This window comes from Rhinopithecus roxellana, chromosome 13 (genome assembly GCF_007565055.1).
Source record: "Rhinopithecus roxellana isolate Shanxi Qingling chromosome 13, ASM756505v1, whole genome shotgun sequence".
Classification (NCBI taxonomy): domain Eukaryota; kingdom Metazoa; phylum Chordata; class Mammalia; order Primates; family Cercopithecidae; genus Rhinopithecus; species Rhinopithecus roxellana.
Window position 1 is genome coordinate 113,615,321 of NC_044561.1, and position 16,094 is coordinate 113,631,414.

At 55.3% G+C, this 16,094-nt stretch overlaps 1 protein-coding gene across 2 annotated transcripts in view; it reads left to right on the forward strand.

Annotated features, from left to right (window-relative positions):
* The window catches only part of PLCG1 (phospholipase C gamma 1), a 39,496-nt gene extending 24,248 nt beyond the window's left edge, over nt 1-15,248 (forward strand). The window contains exons 6-33 of one of the 2 annotated variants that reach the window (XM_010375952.2): nt 2,041-2,125; nt 2,231-2,314; nt 2,548-2,582; nt 2,793-2,865; nt 2,971-3,072; nt 3,308-3,426; nt 3,508-3,593; nt 3,668-3,788; nt 4,498-4,666; nt 4,811-4,933; nt 5,017-5,118; nt 5,205-5,392; nt 5,738-5,938; nt 6,015-6,134; nt 6,218-6,398; nt 7,411-7,488; nt 8,332-8,435; nt 8,627-8,723; nt 9,003-9,072; nt 9,654-9,811; nt 11,729-11,825; nt 11,957-12,181; nt 12,268-12,416; nt 12,937-13,051; nt 13,156-13,317; nt 13,425-13,513; nt 13,626-13,813; nt 13,982-15,248. In XM_010375952.2, the coding sequence (XP_010374254.1) occupies nt 2,041-2,125; nt 2,231-2,314; nt 2,548-2,582; nt 2,793-2,865; nt 2,971-3,072; nt 3,308-3,426; nt 3,508-3,593; nt 3,668-3,788; nt 4,498-4,666; nt 4,811-4,933; nt 5,017-5,118; nt 5,205-5,392; nt 5,738-5,938; nt 6,015-6,134; nt 6,218-6,398; nt 7,411-7,488; nt 8,332-8,435; nt 8,627-8,723; nt 9,003-9,072; nt 9,654-9,811; nt 11,729-11,825; nt 11,957-12,181; nt 12,268-12,416; nt 12,937-13,051; nt 13,156-13,317; nt 13,425-13,513; nt 13,626-13,813; nt 13,982-14,024 (3,364 nt within the window). In that variant the 3' untranslated portion in view covers nt 14,025-15,248. The remainder of the gene's footprint in view (nt 1-2,040; nt 2,126-2,230; nt 2,315-2,547; nt 2,583-2,792; nt 2,866-2,970; nt 3,073-3,307; nt 3,427-3,507; nt 3,594-3,667; nt 3,789-4,497; nt 4,667-4,810; nt 4,934-5,016; nt 5,119-5,204; nt 5,393-5,737; nt 5,939-6,014; nt 6,135-6,217; nt 6,399-7,410; nt 7,489-8,331; nt 8,436-8,626; nt 8,724-9,002; nt 9,073-9,653; nt 9,812-11,728; nt 11,826-11,956; nt 12,182-12,267; nt 12,417-12,936; nt 13,052-13,155; nt 13,318-13,424; nt 13,514-13,625; nt 13,814-13,981) is intronic. The other variant, XM_010375953.2, reaches the window with a different exon arrangement.
* Nucleotides 15,249-16,094: the final 846 nt, after the last annotated feature.

Below are 16,094 nucleotides of genomic sequence, written 5' to 3' on the forward strand. Positions count from 1 at the left end.
AGAGACTGGATATGTAGAACTGCCTTTGGGTGTCCTGGAGGTGAGGGTGGCCAGTAGTGTGTGAAGGGTGCCCTGAGGCTTATGGCTCTGAGGCCTGGTGTGGCAGCCAGAGGGGCCAAGGAGAGAAGGGGGAGCAAAGACCAGATGGTGTGGGTGCTACACCATGGTGAGATCCTTTGACCTGAAAGAAATGGGAAGCCATGGAAGGGTTCTGAAGAAAGGAGTGATGTAACCTGATGGGTTACTCAGGATCACTCTGGCTGCTGTGTGGAGAGCTCAGTTAGGAGCTGTTTCCACACTCCAGGTGAAAAATGAGAATGCTTGGATCATGATGGTAATGGTAGGAAGTGGCTGGATTTTGGCCATGTTGTATTTTGAAGATAGAGCCAGAAAGAATGTCCTTAACAGATTGATTTTGGGGTTTGAGAGGCATTGAGGATAATAGTATGCTCTTTGGCTCTAGCAACTGGAAAACAGAGTCGCCATTGACTGAGATGAAAAGATCATGGGATGAGCCCATTTGGGGGGAAGCTCAGGGGTTCACTTTGAGGCATGTTAAGTTTTCTGATGCCTATTAGCTGTTCAGGGAGAGATGTTGAGTAGGCAGGTGGTTAGACTGAGTTTAGGTATATACACAGTGGGGGCTGCAGATTTTAACTTGGGAGTATGTAGATAAGACTGAAAGCCACAGGGCTGGGTGAGATCACCTAGGGGGCAAGCAGACCAAGAAAAGGGCAGGGTCCAGTGGCTGACCCCAGACCACCCCCATATTAGAGACTGGAGGGGTTGGGGACAAATAGTGCGGTAAGAGGAGAACCCCCAGAGTGCTGAGTTCTGGCAGCCAAAGGAAGAAGACAGTGGTGAAATCTGACCGTTGACCCTTGGGTTTAACATGGTGAGAAGAGCAGTGTCAGCCAAGTGGTGAGGGGCTCAAGGGAATGAGAGGGAGCAATATGACTCTTGCAAGGAGTTTTGCTGTGGCGGGGAGCAAAGAAGAGGGCAGTACTTGGAGAGCTAAGCAGGAGCAAGACAGGTGTTTTTGGTGGAAGAAGTACCAGGCTGTTCATATGCTGATGGGAAAGAGACCACAGAGGGCAAGGTTGGTGATGCAGGCAGTTGCAACCAGAAGGCCTCTGTTTCCTCACTGGAAAACAAGGACCCTGACAGCACCTACCTCCTGGGTGACTGAGGATCAGAAGAGGTGGCACCTGTACAGAGCCAGCCCTCCCTCCGCAGCGTTTGATCCACTCAGTGTGGCGCTCAGCCCCCTTGGGGAATTTTGGTGCCTCCTCCCAGGCTCTTGCGGCTCAGAGGAGGTGACCCCACCCTCCCCTCCCCTCCTTGACACCACCTTCCAGGAGAGAAAGCCCCCCTTCCCCCTTCTTGTCCATCCTGTTGCCAGGTCCAGCATTGTCCCCAGCCTCACATCCTGGGCAGGACACCCCTGGAGAGCAGGGGCGCTTGTTCTCTGAGCTTCTTTCCTGGAGCCAGGCCCTGTCTAGCCCGAGGAGGTGCCCAGTTGCCAGTCATTGTATTTGGTGGAGCATGCACCTCCTCCTCCCTCCCCTTCATGGGTTAGTGGGTTCTGAGGACCAAACTCCCAGCATCCCAGTGGGCAGCAGGTAGGGACCCGCTGCCATGCTGCCCCCAGCAGGCAAGTTGTGAGTGAGCCCTGCCTTCTGTCTTGGATGGGCTGACTGCCACCTTGGCACAGGCCTGAGCAGTGCCGGTGGGAGGGGAGGCCTGGCGAGTGGTTTTTCTTCCTCCCATGCCTGACCCACTTTACTGAATCTGTTCACATCTTCCTTGCCAGAATTACAGGCTTTTTTTTTTTTTTTTTGCTCAGATGAGGAACTGAGGTCCAAAGAAAGGAAGGGACTAACCTTGGTCACCCCATGGGTTCTGATCCAGTCTCGCCCTCAGGACTCCAGGTTCCCAGAATAGTGTTGTTTACCTGTCCAGCCCCAGGTGGGCTCGACCCACAGGTCAGAGGTCATGAGAAGCTGGATGAGACCACTGGGGATGTCCCTGTTTTCTCAGTATATCAGCCAAGGACCTAAAGAACATGCTGTCCCAGGTCAACTACCGGGTCCCCAACATGCGCTTCCTCCGAGAGCGGCTGACGGTAAGTGCCCCCCAGGGCTGTCTGTAGTTGGGGGCAGGGGAAGCCAAGAGCCCTGCAGCTGGGGCCCTGACTGCCTGACTGGCACTCCCGCTCTATACCATGCAGGACCTGGAGCAGCGCAGCGGGGACATCACCTACGGGCAGTTTGCTCAGCTGTACCGCAGCCTCATGTACAGCGCCCAGAAGACGGTGCATGAGCCACCTGCCCTCCCTCAACCCCTGCCCCTGCTCCTCCACCCCACCCCCCAGCTCTGCCTGCCTCAGCCCTGCTGCCCTGCTTAGGGGCTTTTGGGTGCCATTTCTCCAGTTCTTCTCCTCTTGAGGCCTACCCCCATCTGCTGCTCTAGCCTGTCTTCTTACTAGCCCCTTTCCCACATGGCCTCCCAGGGGCTCTTGCCCTGACCAGGTTCTGTTTTCTGCAGATGGACCTCCCCTTCTTGGAAGCCAGTACTCTGAGGTTTGGTTTGGAGTGGGGAGGTGGGATTTTCCCTGGGCCCCCTTCATCTCGCCACTGGGCGATTCCTGATCCAGGTGGGAGGCAGTGGGAGTAGGGAACCATGCTGGACCATTCTGGGAAGCTGTGCTGCCTGGGAGTTGGGTTCTGCCTCCCATGGGGCACCTTGTTGTCTGTTGACCATGCTAGCTAGCTTACCTTCTCTCCCTGCAGGGCTGGGGAGCGGCCGGAGCTTTGCCGAGTGTCCCTTCCTGAGTTCCAGCAGTTCCTTCTTGACTACCAGGGGGTATGGCTGGGCTGACATTGGCCCAGGCTGTCAGGTTGTTGGGGGTGCTGGGCTCATCAATGACTGGAGGCTTCTCTCATTCCCTGCCCTCCCCACCCCAATCAGGAGCTGTGGGCTGTTGATCGCCTCCAGGTGCAGGAGTTCATGCTCAGCTTCCTCCGAGACCCCTTGCGAGAGATCGAGGAGCCATACTTCTTCCTGGATGAGGTGAGTCCGACATTTCACCCATTTTTTGTCAAGAGAATGGGTAGGGGTGACCAGAACCCCACCTGGGCTTCAGGAGCTAGACGCTTCTTAGGGATGCCACCTTGTTCCTACCTACTATGCATCTTGCCCACCCCCAGTTGGGACAGAGCACTCTCTCTCCTACCCCCAACCTACCATCTTGGGTTGGACCGGGCAGGGACTCACTTTCTCTTCCCTTCCACATGTTCCTGGACAGTTTGTCACCTTCCTGTTCTCCAAAGAGAATAGTGTGTGGAACTCGCAGCTGGATGCAGTATGCCCGGACACCATGAACAACCCCCTTTCCCACTATTGGATCTCTTCCTCACACAACACGTGAGTGTGGCTCCTTTGGGCCCACCCAGCTTCTTCCCAGGAGGGCCCATCTGACCTACATGCCTCTCCTTGCCTATCCAGGTACCTGACCGGGGACCAGTTCTCCAGTGAGTCCTCCTTGGAAGCCTATGCTCGCTGCCTGCGGATGGGCTGTCGCTGCATTGAGTGTGCGTGGGGTCCGGGGCTGGGGGAGGGAAGATGGGAGGCCTGCCCGCTTGACCATGATGATGTTGCTCCCCAGTGGACTGCTGGGACGGCCCAGATGGGATGCCAGTTATTTACCATGGGCACACCCTTACCACCAAGATCAAGTTCTCAGATGTCCTGCAAACCATCAAGGAGCATGCCTTTGTGGCCTCAGAGTGAGTCAGAGGCTGGAGGACCCAGGGGTTAACTTGGCTCCAGCTCTCTCATTCTAGAGGGACAGAGGGCAGCAAGACTCCTCGAATACCCTGTCCCCTCTCCCTCAGCCTTTCATCTTTGTCCTTCCTCTTGGCCTCTCCTCGTCACCTGCTTCCTGTTTGAGCTGTTGCTTCCCAAGTTACACTTTCTGTTTCCTACATGTTGAGCCCACTTTCTTTTTCATGGGCCCTTTAGACTGTACAACACATGCTCTTCTCATCTTCAGGAAACATGCCCTGCTTTCTTTAGGCTAGTGTCCTGCCAACTCCTTTGCCCTCACAGCCCAAGAGATTGTCTTCCCTATATCCCATTCCTTCAATTCTGTTTACTGCTCAAACTGTGGTCACTGGTCTCCCTTAGCTCACCAGGGCTCTAACAGCTAACTTTGGAGGCTTCTTCTCTCTCCTGGCCTCTTTGGCCTCATTTTTCTTCCACTGCTGAGCAGCCTCCATAATTGGGCCAGCTCGGGACTGCATCAGTGGCCACCCTTTGGTTTCCACTGCTGCCACAGCTGTAGAACCCCCGCTGCCCCGCCAGTGGCTATGGCCTGGGATAGTTTTTATAGACAAGCCCCCAGGCCCTTGGCTCCCAACACCTCACTGTGAGGGGCTACTCAGACCCCAGAGAATTGCAGAATCTGTTTCACTGTGCTTGTCCCCCACCCCGCAGGTACCCAGTCATCCTGTCCATTGAGGACCACTGCAGCATTGCCCAGCAGAGGAACATGGCCCAGCACTTCAAGAAGGTGCTAGGGGACACACTCCTCACCAAGCCCGTGGAGATCTCCGCTGATGGGCTCCCCTCACCCAACCAGCTTAAGAGGAAGATCCTCATCAAGGTGGGGGTGGTGGGCTTATTGGGGAAGCCCCACACTTCTCAGTGCCTTGCCCAGGCCATGGCTTCAGCTATTGGGCCTAAGCCTGGGTGAGGAGGTGGGGTGATGACTGGAGTCTGCATTGCCCTGTTCTGGTTGCCCCTCCAGCACAAGAAGCTGGCGGAGGGCAGTGCCTACGAGGAGGTGCCTACATCCATGATGTACTCTGAGAACGACATCAGCAACTCCATCAAGAATGGCATCCTCTACCTGGAGGACCCTGTGAACCACGTGAGGGACTGGGCCGGGCTGGGGGTGGTGGGCCAGTGGGTGTGAGGACCCTGGCTCACAAGTCCCTCTTTGGTCCGTTCCAGGAATGGTATCCCCACTACTTCGTTCTGACCAGCAGCAAGATCTACTACTCTGAGGAGACCAGCAGTGACCAGGGCAACGAGGATGAGGAGGAGCCCAAGGAGGTGAGGAACCAGCTCAGGTCTGGGGCTGGGCCAGGTCAGGCCTGGGCCAGGGTCCCAGTGTCTTTGCTGTTGCCTTCCCCTGACAGGTCAGCAGCAGCACAGAGCTGCACTCCAATGAGAAGTGGTTCCATGGGAAGCTAGGGGCAGGGCGTGACGGGCGGCACATCGCTGAGCGCCTGCTCACTGAGTACTGCATCGAGACCGGGGCCCCTGACGGCTCCTTCCTCGTGCGAGAGAGTGAGACCTTCGTGGGCGACTACACGCTCTCTTTCTGGTAACACTTCCCATGCAGATTCACATGTTCAGTCAGCGTGTGTACACAGACATGACATCACCCAGAGATAATCAGTTAACATTTGAGCCTTTGATCCAGGACAATAATTATGCTTTACAGGGAACATAAATTTCTCTCTCTCTCTCTCTCTCTCTCTCTCTCACCCCCCCACCATACCCCTCCCTTTTCAGTTCATTTGAAGCCTTTCAGTGCGACTGCCCACACCTGAGCTCCTCAGGCGATTGGCCTCCCTCCTTGAGGCTTGGTGCCTCATTTGGGGTGGAACTTGGTCTTTGGGGCCCTGGCCTATTTCTCCCAGCCTCCCTCACGTTGTGTCTTCCACAGGCGGAATGGGAAAGTCCAGCACTGCCGTATCCACTCACGGCAAGATGCTGGGACCCCCAAGTTCTTCTTGACAGACAACCTCGTCTTTGACTCCCTCTATGACCTCATCACACACTACCAGCAGGTGCCTCTGCGCTGCAATGAGTTTGAGATGCGACTTTCAGAGCCTGTCCCACAGACGAATGCCCACGAGAGCAAAGAGTGAGGGAGGGACCTGGGGGTGGGCAGGGCAGGGCAATGGGTGGTGCTGGCTGGGCCTGACTCTGCCTGTCCTCAGGTGGTACCACGCGAGCCTGACCAGAGCACAGGCTGAGCACATGCTGATGCGTGTCCCTCGTGATGGGGCCTTCCTGGTGCGGAAGCGGAATGAGCCCAACTCATATGCCATCTCTTTCCGGTGAGGGGTGTGGCCCTGGGTTGTGGGGCCTTGCTTGGGTCTGAGCTGCCCTGACCCTGTGTGACTGTTTTGTCCTTGTGAAGGGCTGAAGGCAAGATCAAGCATTGCCGTGTCCAGCAAGAGGGCCAGACTGTGATGCTAGGGAACTCGGAGTTCGACAGCCTTGTTGACCTCATCAGCTACTATGAGAAGCACCCGCTATACCGCAAGATGAAACTGCGCTATCCCATCAACGAGGAGGCGCTGGAGAAGATTGGCACAGCTGTGAGGGGCTGTGGTAGACGGGGCATGGCAGGGGAGGCAGGAGAGACCCAGAATCTTAGCAGTCACTGGATAATCTGGATATGTGTAACAGCAAGGCCTAGGGTGTTGTAGGAGTTCATAGGAAGGCCCCTGAGTCCAGCTGGGAGCCAGTGTGGGTACCAGGAGGGTGTCTGGAGGAGGGGACACCTGAGCAGTGTCTACAAGGATGGGGACAGGCACATAAGCAGTGGGTTCCCCATGAGCCAGGGTGAGGAGTGAGGAGGTTCTGGGGCTCACACTGGGAGAGGTGCACCCAGTGGAAGCTCATCAGCCTGGGCTTGGCCTGGACTCTGTCCTAGGGCAGGTAAGAAGAGGCTACCCAAGAGTAGTTGTGGAGCCTCCTGGTGGATGGTATGGAGGGCAGAGCCACAGGAGGTGAGACCACTGAGGGAAAAAGTCAGGACTCATAAGGGCTCTGGACAGAAGAAAGGGGTCTAGGACCAGGAGATCAGTTGAGAGACTTCTGTCCTCAGTAGACAGGGCTGGCTGGGGAGAGGCCTGTTGTCCACTGGCACCAGGGGCTCAGGTGATGGAGAGCAGAGTGGCAGGAGGAGTGTGGGGAGTGGAAAGGCTCTTCCTGACTTTGGGCTCAGCAGTGAACCAATGAGCCACTGAACTAAAGCACTGAATATGGGTAGTCTGTGAAGGGCCCACCTGCACATAGCTCAGAAATACTTGGGAGTTTGGGCATTTTGGACCTGAGAGATTTTAGAATCCCGGACTGGGCCTCACGTATAAGAATGTGAAGAAAAGAAAGGGTGAGACCCCGCCTGAGGCCTCTGAAGCCTTCTCCACTGAGGTTGAAGGATCCCTGTGGACCAGGTGCTAGTGGTGGTGGCCGCCGTGGTGGCCTGATAAGGCCAGGTGGAAGTTTGCTGCACTGGGGGAAAGGGAAGCTGCTGCGGAAACCAGTAGCTGCTTTCTACCTCTAGGCTCTGGGGCATTAACATATCCCATTGTGTCCTGTTTCCAGGAGCCTGACTACGGGGCCCTGTATGAGGGACGCAACCCTGGCTTCTATGTAGAGGCAAACCCTATGCCAACTTTCAAGGTACAGCTCAGGCCTCTGGGCACAGGAAGCTGGGGAGGGTCCCCAGCTGCTTAGCTGCTTGGGGCTTCATTCCTGTGTTCTGGGCCATCTGTGGTCTTTATGGAGAAGTGGTGGTTGTGGTTTTCCGAGGCCCAAGAGGTTGTGAGAGATGTGTGGTTGGTGAGCGACCGCAGGTCTTCCAGGGCCAACCCACTCCCTAGCCCCTACGCTTTAGGTCAGCAGTGACCCTTTAAAACTCCTGTGGATGACCCCCGTTTCCTCCCTGGGCAGCAGTGGGGTAGGAGCTGGGAGGCACACTGGCCACTCATTCCCCAGCCTCATGGAGCTCTGTCACACAGTTTCTTTTTCGTTTTGCCTTTTTCTCTAAAAAGGCCTGGGCCCTGTTTTTCACCCCCTCCCCTCTACAGCCAGGGGATCTGGAAGGAGGTTTTTCTTTCTACTTCACAGATGAGTGGTGGGGTCCCATCCAGGCCCCATATGCTTCCAGGTCCCAGGGAGGCATTCAGGGCAACTGTAGACCCTGCCTTCTTGGCCTGCCAGCCCTGACTCCTGGAAGCAGATTCAGGGTTCTCCCTGTGGCCCAGGGTGGGGCTTAAGGTTCCACCTGGGTCCTGAGGTACTTCACTGGCAGAGGCCCTGCCTCTCTGATCATATCTGTCCTGGAGCCTCCCTGCAGGGCAGTAACAAGAACTATAACTGGGGCCTGTTGATGGCAGTGTCATCTCCCACTGGCCTGATCCCAGGCTGGGAAGCCCAGGCACACGTGTGTGTGCACGTGAAGCCCCAGGTCAGCAGTGGCAGGGAGAGCCTTTCTGCTCTGACTGGTGCTTCTCACCTCTGCAGTGTGCAGTCAAAGCTCTCTTTGACTACAAGGCCCAGAGAGAGGATGAGCTGACCTTCACCAAGAGCGCCATCATCCAGAATGTGGAGAAGCAAGAGGGAGGCTGGTGAGCCAGTGGTGTGGTAGGCCCAGAGTCCAAGGGCCCCAAAGACATGCATTTGTGATGTGCTTGTCTCCTGTGTGCACCAGCAGTGCCTGCCTCAGCCTGGCTTAGGCATGGGAGCCCCTACCGAAGGATACCCTCCTCATGGGAGTTTGGGGTGGTTGCTGGAGGTCAGCACCCTATGGCTCCCACAGGTGGCGAGGGGACTACGGAGGGAAGAAGCAGCTGTGGTTCCCATCAAACTACGTGGAAGAGATGGTCAACCCCGTGGCCCTGGAGCCAGAGAGGGAGGTAAGACCAGAACCACCTGAGGAACAGCATTCCCTGTCCCCAGATTCTCCTTGGCATGCCCCCATCACACAGTCCCAAGCATGCACGTGCATGCACAGACACCTGTCACATGGACTGGTCACACAGCCCATGTGGCCATGCTCGTAGTCTCCCATATACCTGTGCTGCATTTGGCAGTCACAGGTACACCCACAAGATGTATTTGTCCCATGTACACAGATATCCCCTCACACACCTGCAGTAGCCATGCTGACCATTGGTGGGCTTTGCTTTCCACAGCACTTGGACGAGAACAGCCCCCTAGGGGACTTGCTGCGGGGGGTCTTGGATGTGCCGGCTTGTCAGATTGGTGAGCTCCCATCCGTTTCTCTTGCCCACTGTTCCCTAGGGTGAGGTTCTTTGTATCTCTCTCCTGCTCCTAGGGAGGAAGCTGATGGCTGAACCCCAAAGGCTGCCCTCACTCCAAGCTCTCCCAATGCTCTGGACATCCCCTTGACACCCTGGGCTCCCTTTGTCACCCTCAGCTTTGATCCCTGCATGTTTACCCCATGCCAGGCACTGGGGAACCCGCCAGAATTGGCAAGGATGATGCTCCTGGTTGGCTGACGTCCCCAGGCCTAATTAGGGTTGCACCACAGGGATGTGACAGAGGCTTGGAGATGGGGTGGAGAGGGAGACATGGCTTGAGGGAAGAAGCATGATTCAGAGCTAAGTTGGAACACTGGCTCCACTACAACCAGCAGTGACTTATTTGAGTTGCAGCATCATCATCTGTAAAATGGGCCTGCAGAGCAGTCCTTCCCCTCATGGGGTGTGGGAAGGAGGAAATGGGATGAGATAGAACTCATTTGAGCCAGTGCCTGCGGTGTGAAGTGGGGTGGAGGGGGTGAGATGTCTGTTCCCAGCTTTTATCTGCTCTCGCCCTCCCAGCCATCCGTCCTGAGGGCAAGAACAACCGGCTCTTCGTCTTCTCCATCAGCATGGCGTCGGTGGCCCACTGGTCCCTGGATGTTGCTGCTGACTCACAGGAGGAGCTGCAGGACTGGGTGAAAAAGATCCGTGAAGTGGCCCAGACCGCAGATGCCAGGGTGAGATCCTGCTGGAGCCTGGTGGGGGGCAGTGTGTGGGCCTGTCAGGCAGCTAAGGCCTCCAGCTCCCAGCACAAGCCCCCTCAGAGCAGTGGGGCAGCCAATGGCCTATGCTAGATAGGCCACAGCCCCTGCCTTAGCTAGGGATGGAAAAGAAACAGACACGAGATGCAGTGTGGTGTGTTTAGGTCATGTTGAGGTTGAGATACTGATGGGTTGTTCAAGTGGGTCTGCTTAGTGGGCAGTTGGATACACAAGACCAGAGCTGAGAGGTGATGTCCTGGAAGCAGGAGTAGAGTGGGGGCTGAGGCATAGAAGGGATGAGGTGGTGTCGAATAGGAAGAGAACTTGGGATGGATTGAGAAGCTCCATATGAGAAGGCATGGGCAAGAAAAGGAGCCCAGGAAAGGCAGGTCAGACAGACTGCAGGCCACTGGTGAGGGAGGGGGTCTGCTGTGTTGAGGGCTACAGAGGTAAAGACAGGCACGATAAGAACTTGTAAGTGCCCTTTGGATTCAGCAGCAGCAAATAGCCCTGGTGAGACTTTTGAGCTGCATCAGCAGCATGGCTGGGGTTGGATGGCAGTGGGCAGTGGGGAGTCTGGAATGGCAAAGGCAGAGCCTTTGTAGGGCCTTTCCTTGAGGGAGAGGACAGGTGGCTGGGGTTTGAGCAGGCTTTCATGCAGATAGCTGAAAGGAGCAAGCAGGGTGTAGGAGGAGATGGAGCCCAGGCTTAGCTGGTAGGACCAGCCTTCTGGGGAAGGGTGGCCTCTTCCACTGAGCCTGGGGGAACAGAGTAGTATTCTCAAGGGTTAGGGAATTCCTACTTGGTGGCCCTTTCACCAAGTGCATTTGGTAGATGGGTCTGTAGCTGCTTTGGAGAGGGCAACTGCAAGCCAAACAGAGAAGGGATAGGGTGCTTGCCAGGCTGTCCCCTAGAAGAAAAGGAGCTGGCATACCAAGTGGTTGAAGGACTGGATCCGGAGGTCTAGGCTGAAAAAGGAAGAGTCTGAATATAAGCCACTGAGGCCGGGTATGGTGGCTCACACCTGTAATCCCAGCACTTTGGGAGGCCGAGGTAGGCAGATCACAAGGTCAGGAGTTTGAGACCAGCCTGACTAATATGGTGAAACCCTGTCTCTACTGAAAATACAAAAATTAGCCGGGCATGGTGGCGGGCACCTGTAATCCCAGCTACTCGGGAGGCTGAGGCAGGAGAATCGCTTGAACCCAGGAGGTGGAGGTTGCAGTGAGCCAAAATCATGCCACTGAACTCTAGCCTGGGCAACAGAGCAAGACTCCGTCTCAAAAAAAAAAAAAAAAAAAAAAAGCCACTGAAAGAAGAAAGTCCTCCAGGGGTGAGAGGATAGGATGGGGTGCTTGTGAGTGGGCTTCTGTAGAGATTTGGCATGGAGATTTGCCATGAAGAGTGGGTGGTTATATTGGAGCTGGGGGAGCTGAGGCAGTGAGGATCATCCTTAGGACACAGATGGAGACCAAGCCAGGGGCCTACATCCCCAGTGCAGTCACAGGTGACACAGAAGAATCATTTTTACCCTGGGATGAGGCTGAGTAATAAATGGTCAGGAAGTGTCACTTGGGAGTGTGGCCAATTCCAGGATCCCTGGAAGGCCACTGGGAACATGGGTGGTGATGAGGAGTCTGTATCCCCCACCCCTCTAAGAAGGTTGGAGGGCAAATGTGTCCTCTGGGACAGAAAAGAGGAAAGATGATTCCAGGATGAGGCTGAGGACAGAGCTCCTCATTTACCGTTGGGTGTGGTGTCTGGAAGGTACAGGGGAGGGTGGGAGATGGGCCCAGAGCACCTGCAGTGTGGGCACACCCAAGGTTGGCAGGGGCTTCCTTCTTCTGGGCAGGGCTGTAGCCTGGGGCTACAGGGCCTTGTGTGTGTCACCAGCTCACTGAAGGGAAGATAATGGAACGGAGGAAGAAGATCGCCCTGGAGCTCTCTGAACTTGTTGTCTACTGCCGGCCTGTTCCCTTCGATGAAGAGAGTAAGGGCCAGGGCCCAGGCGGGGTGTGCGTGTGCCTAGAGGGCCTGGTGGGTGCAAAAGGAGTATTTAGTTATCCCCCCAACACTTCCTGGGTGGGCGGGCTCTGTAAGTATTCTCCCTGTTTGGCCCAGAGATTGGCACAGAACGTGCTTGCTACCGGGACATGTCATCCTTCCCGGAAACCAAGGCTGAGAAATACGTGAACAAGGCCAAAGGCAAGAAGTTCCTTCAGTACAATCGACTGCAGCTCTCCCGCATCTACCCCAAGGGCCAGCGACTGGATTCCTCCAACTACGATCCTTTGCCCATGTGGATCTGTGGCAGTCAGCTGGTGGCCCTCAACTTCCAGACCCCTGGTGAGGAGGTCCCCTGTGAGGAGGGTGGGGAGGGGTCCAGCTGTGGGGCAGCTGGACTGGAATACACCATAACCTGCCTCTTCCAGACAAGCCTATGCAGATGAACCAGGCTCTCTTCATGACGGGCAGGCACTGTGGCTACGTGCTGCAGCCAAGCACCATGCGGGATGAGGCCTTCGACCCCTTTGACAAGAGCAGCCTCCGCGGGCTGGAGCCATGTGCCATCTCTGTTGAGGTGGGTGCTGCTCATCTGGGCTTCAGGGTGGGAAAGGGGCTGGTTGCCGTTGGAGTCTGTTTATGTTGGGTTCCCCAAAAGTGGGCATTTTCAGGCATCAAGGTGGTCAGGGTGGATGGGGCCTGAGCAGAGTCGTTGAAAGGGTGAAGATAGCTTGCACTCATTCTATGCATCTAGGACGTGCCGAGCCATGGGGTGACTTGTTCTGATGAGATCTTTTTTTCCCCTAAGGGGAGGTCATTTAAAAGATTTCTGTGTTAAATAGACATGGATTTCACATGAAGTGGATTGCAAAACTCACATGGAAATTTTGGCTAAAGCTCAGACTTCAAATAAACTTTGGGCAGCAGCTGCTCTGGACAGCTTTGGTCCCCGATGTCGGGAGAGACTCCATGGGCAGTGTCCCGGGGGCCCAGCAGAGGGCGCACCGCCTCCACTTCACAAATCCTGCCTGAGCCTTCGCAGTCGGGGATTGGAGGGAGCAGGAAGGACAATCCCAGGCCCTTCTGTCTGCCTACAGGTGCTGGGTGCCAGACATTTGCCAAAGAATGGCCGAGGCATTGTGTGCCCTTTTGTGGAGATTGAGGTGGCTGGAGCTGAGTATGACAGCACCAAGCAGAAGACAGAGTTTGTGGGTCAGTCTGTCTTCCCATTCTCCTGGGGCACTGCAAGCCCCTCCCCACCAGTCATCCCATCCTCTCCCAGAGTGACCTGAAGCCTTTTGTTGTTGCCTTCATAGTGGACAATGGACTCAACCCTGTATGGCCGGCCAAGCCCTTCCACTTCCAGATCAGTAACCCTGAATTTGCCTTTCTGCGCTTTGTGGTGTATGAGGAAGACATGTTTAGTGACCAGAATTTCCTGGCTCAGGCTACTTACCCGGTAAAAGGCCTGAAGACAGGTGAGAACCATTCCTGGAGGCAGTGCCCCTGCAATCTTGCTGGCAGGGTGGGACTGGGCCCCTTGCTGTCCCTCGTGGGCTGAGGGCCAGGCTTTTCCTCCTTATAGGATACAGAGCAGTGCCTTTGAAGAACAACTACAGTGAGGACCTGGAGTTGGCCTCCCTGCTGATCAAGATTGACATTTTCCCTGCCAAGGTATCTGCAGCAGGGGTGGGCTGGCATGGGGTGGGTGGGAGGAGAGCCAGACAGCAGCCTCATGAAGTGCAGAGGAGTCATTGACCCTCTTGTGTACCTGTCTTCGTTGAAGCAGGAGAATGGTGACCTCAGTCCCTTCAGTGGTACGTCCCTGCGGGAGCGGGGCTCAGATGCCTCAGGCCAGCTGTTTCACGGCCGAGCCCGGGAAGGCTCCTTTGAATCCCGCTACCAGCAGCCATTTGAGGACTTCCGCATCTCCCAGGAGCATCTTGCAGACCATTTTGACAGTCGAGAACGAAGGTGAGGGAGATGGAGGGGTGCCAGAGCCAGGAAGGCAGTGGCTAGGTCCTACTTCTTCAGTGTTTCTTTCTCCTGGGTAGAAAAGTTGTAATATTGTCTGGCTTTGGGCTGCCTGATTGGGCTACAAGGCCCTGCCTGCCAGCAAGAACACTCTTCTTTTCTGTCCAGGGCCCCAAGAAGGACTCGGGTCAATGGAGACAACCGCCTCTAGTTGTACCCTAGCCTCGTTGGAGAGCAGCAGGTGCTGTGCGCCTCGTAGAATGCCGCGAACTGGGTTCTTTGGAAGCAGCCCCCTGTGGCGGCCTTCCGGGTCTCGCAGCCTGAAGCCTGGATTCCAGCAGTGAATGCTAGACAGAAACCAAGCCATTAATGAGATGTATTACTGTTTTGGGCCTCCATGTCCCAGCTCTGGATGAAGGCAAAAACTGTACTGTGTTTCGCATTAAGCACACACATCTGGCCCTGACTTCTGGAGATGGAGCCTTCCATCTTGTGGGGCCAGGACCATGGCCGAAGCCCCTTGGAGAGAGAGGCTGCCTCAGCCAGTGGCACAGGAGACTCCAAGGAGCTACTGACATTCCTAAGAGTGGAGGAGGAGGAGGAGCCTTGCTGGGCCAGGGAAACAAAGTTTACATTGTCCTGTAGCTTTAAAACCACAGCTGGGCAGGGTGAGAGGCTAGATGCCCCTGCAGTTTGGCCCTGGAGCCAGGGTAGAGGAATGTAGGGCCTGCATGGAGAAGGGCTCTGCCCTGCCTGAGGAGGACAACACAGCACAAGGGCACATTGCCCATGGCTGGGAACATGACCCAGCCTGAAAGATACAGGGGATCATGTTAAAAATAGCAGTATTATTTTTCTTCTCAATGGTATTGTAACTAAGTTATTTACTCCTCCTGCTCCTCACCCTTGTAGGGAAACCTTGGAGTAGAGCCTTGGCGAGGAGAGTGGCAGGTGGGCTGCCTGCTGTGTTAAGAGGGCTTAGTTTGTGTAAAGCACTGTCAGGAATGGGGGGCGGGGTGGGGGGAGGGGAAGAGAAGAAGTAGCAGAGCCTATTTTGGTGAGGTGGTTTTTAAGTCAAAGAAGACTCAGTATGCTTTCCCTGAGGAATGAAAAAGTGATTGAGGAGTTGCCTGCCTCCTGGGTGGGCATTTTCAGGGGTACAGGCAGTTGGGTGCTGAATGAAGCTGCCATCCTTATTGCAGCTTCTAACCAGTAAAAAAGATCCAGGGAGGGAGATGGGAAGGTTAAAAAGGCAGCCCGCACCTCAGGACAGAGGCCGGGGTCCAGGCCCGTGGGCGCAAAGGTGCCTCATAGCATAGCCAGCATTCAGCACACACAAACCTACTGCCCACATTTGGGCTCAGGGTTGGCCATTTGCTAGTTCTGCTGCCCTCTTAAGATCTGACTGCCAAATAAATCATCCTCATGTCCTTTTTCCTTTGACTTGTCTGCTCTTTGGGGGGCTCAGGAAAGCCTGTTGCGCGGGGACATGCTCAGTAGAAACAAATCGCTGGATGATTCTGCAATAGAAGCAGGTGGGAAGTTTCTGGAAACTTCTCAGGTTAAGCAGCCCTTCCCTCCTTTGGGCTAACAGGAGTTGTGGGTCCACTCTCTCCCGCTCATCCTCTGAGGGTGTGTCTGAGCAGAGTACATCCTGCCTGGGTTCTTTGTGGCCAGCCAGCTTTGGTGGTGAGCCGGAAACCACCAGAGCCCCTTTCCAGTTCCACAGAAACCTTGACTTCCAAAAATACTGCATTCAGTTAACACTGCCAGGTGCCATTCTGGTTGTCTCCAGGACTTGGCAGCTGAAATCTCTGTGCCCAGAACACAGTTGAAAGGCCCTTCTCTTCCTGAGGCGCTGGTTTTCATAGTGGGCTGTGCTGGGATGGAACAAAAATGAGGCCACACAAAAAATTTTAGATAGAGCCGGTTCCATGGATGACATGAACATGCCAGTATCAAACAGCGATGGTGCTCAGGTTCTTGTGTGACTTTCTTCTACAACTTCACAGTCCCAGCTGAGAGAGAGGAGGTTGGCTTTTTCCCATACACAAGAAGGTGGTGGGTGGGAATTCACCTGCCCTCATGATCCATGCTTCCTCTCTAGATGTTTATGGCCTGGAGAGAAAGGTGTCCTATCAGAGAAGGAAGAGGACTGTGTGGGCCCTTCTGTTAGGGCCCATCTGCGTTGGTTAGGACATCCTTGGCCTGTTGGTGTTGACCCTTTTAATTTTCATCAATACATATCTCTGTTTGCTGAACAAGTGTCTTTCTGGAACAC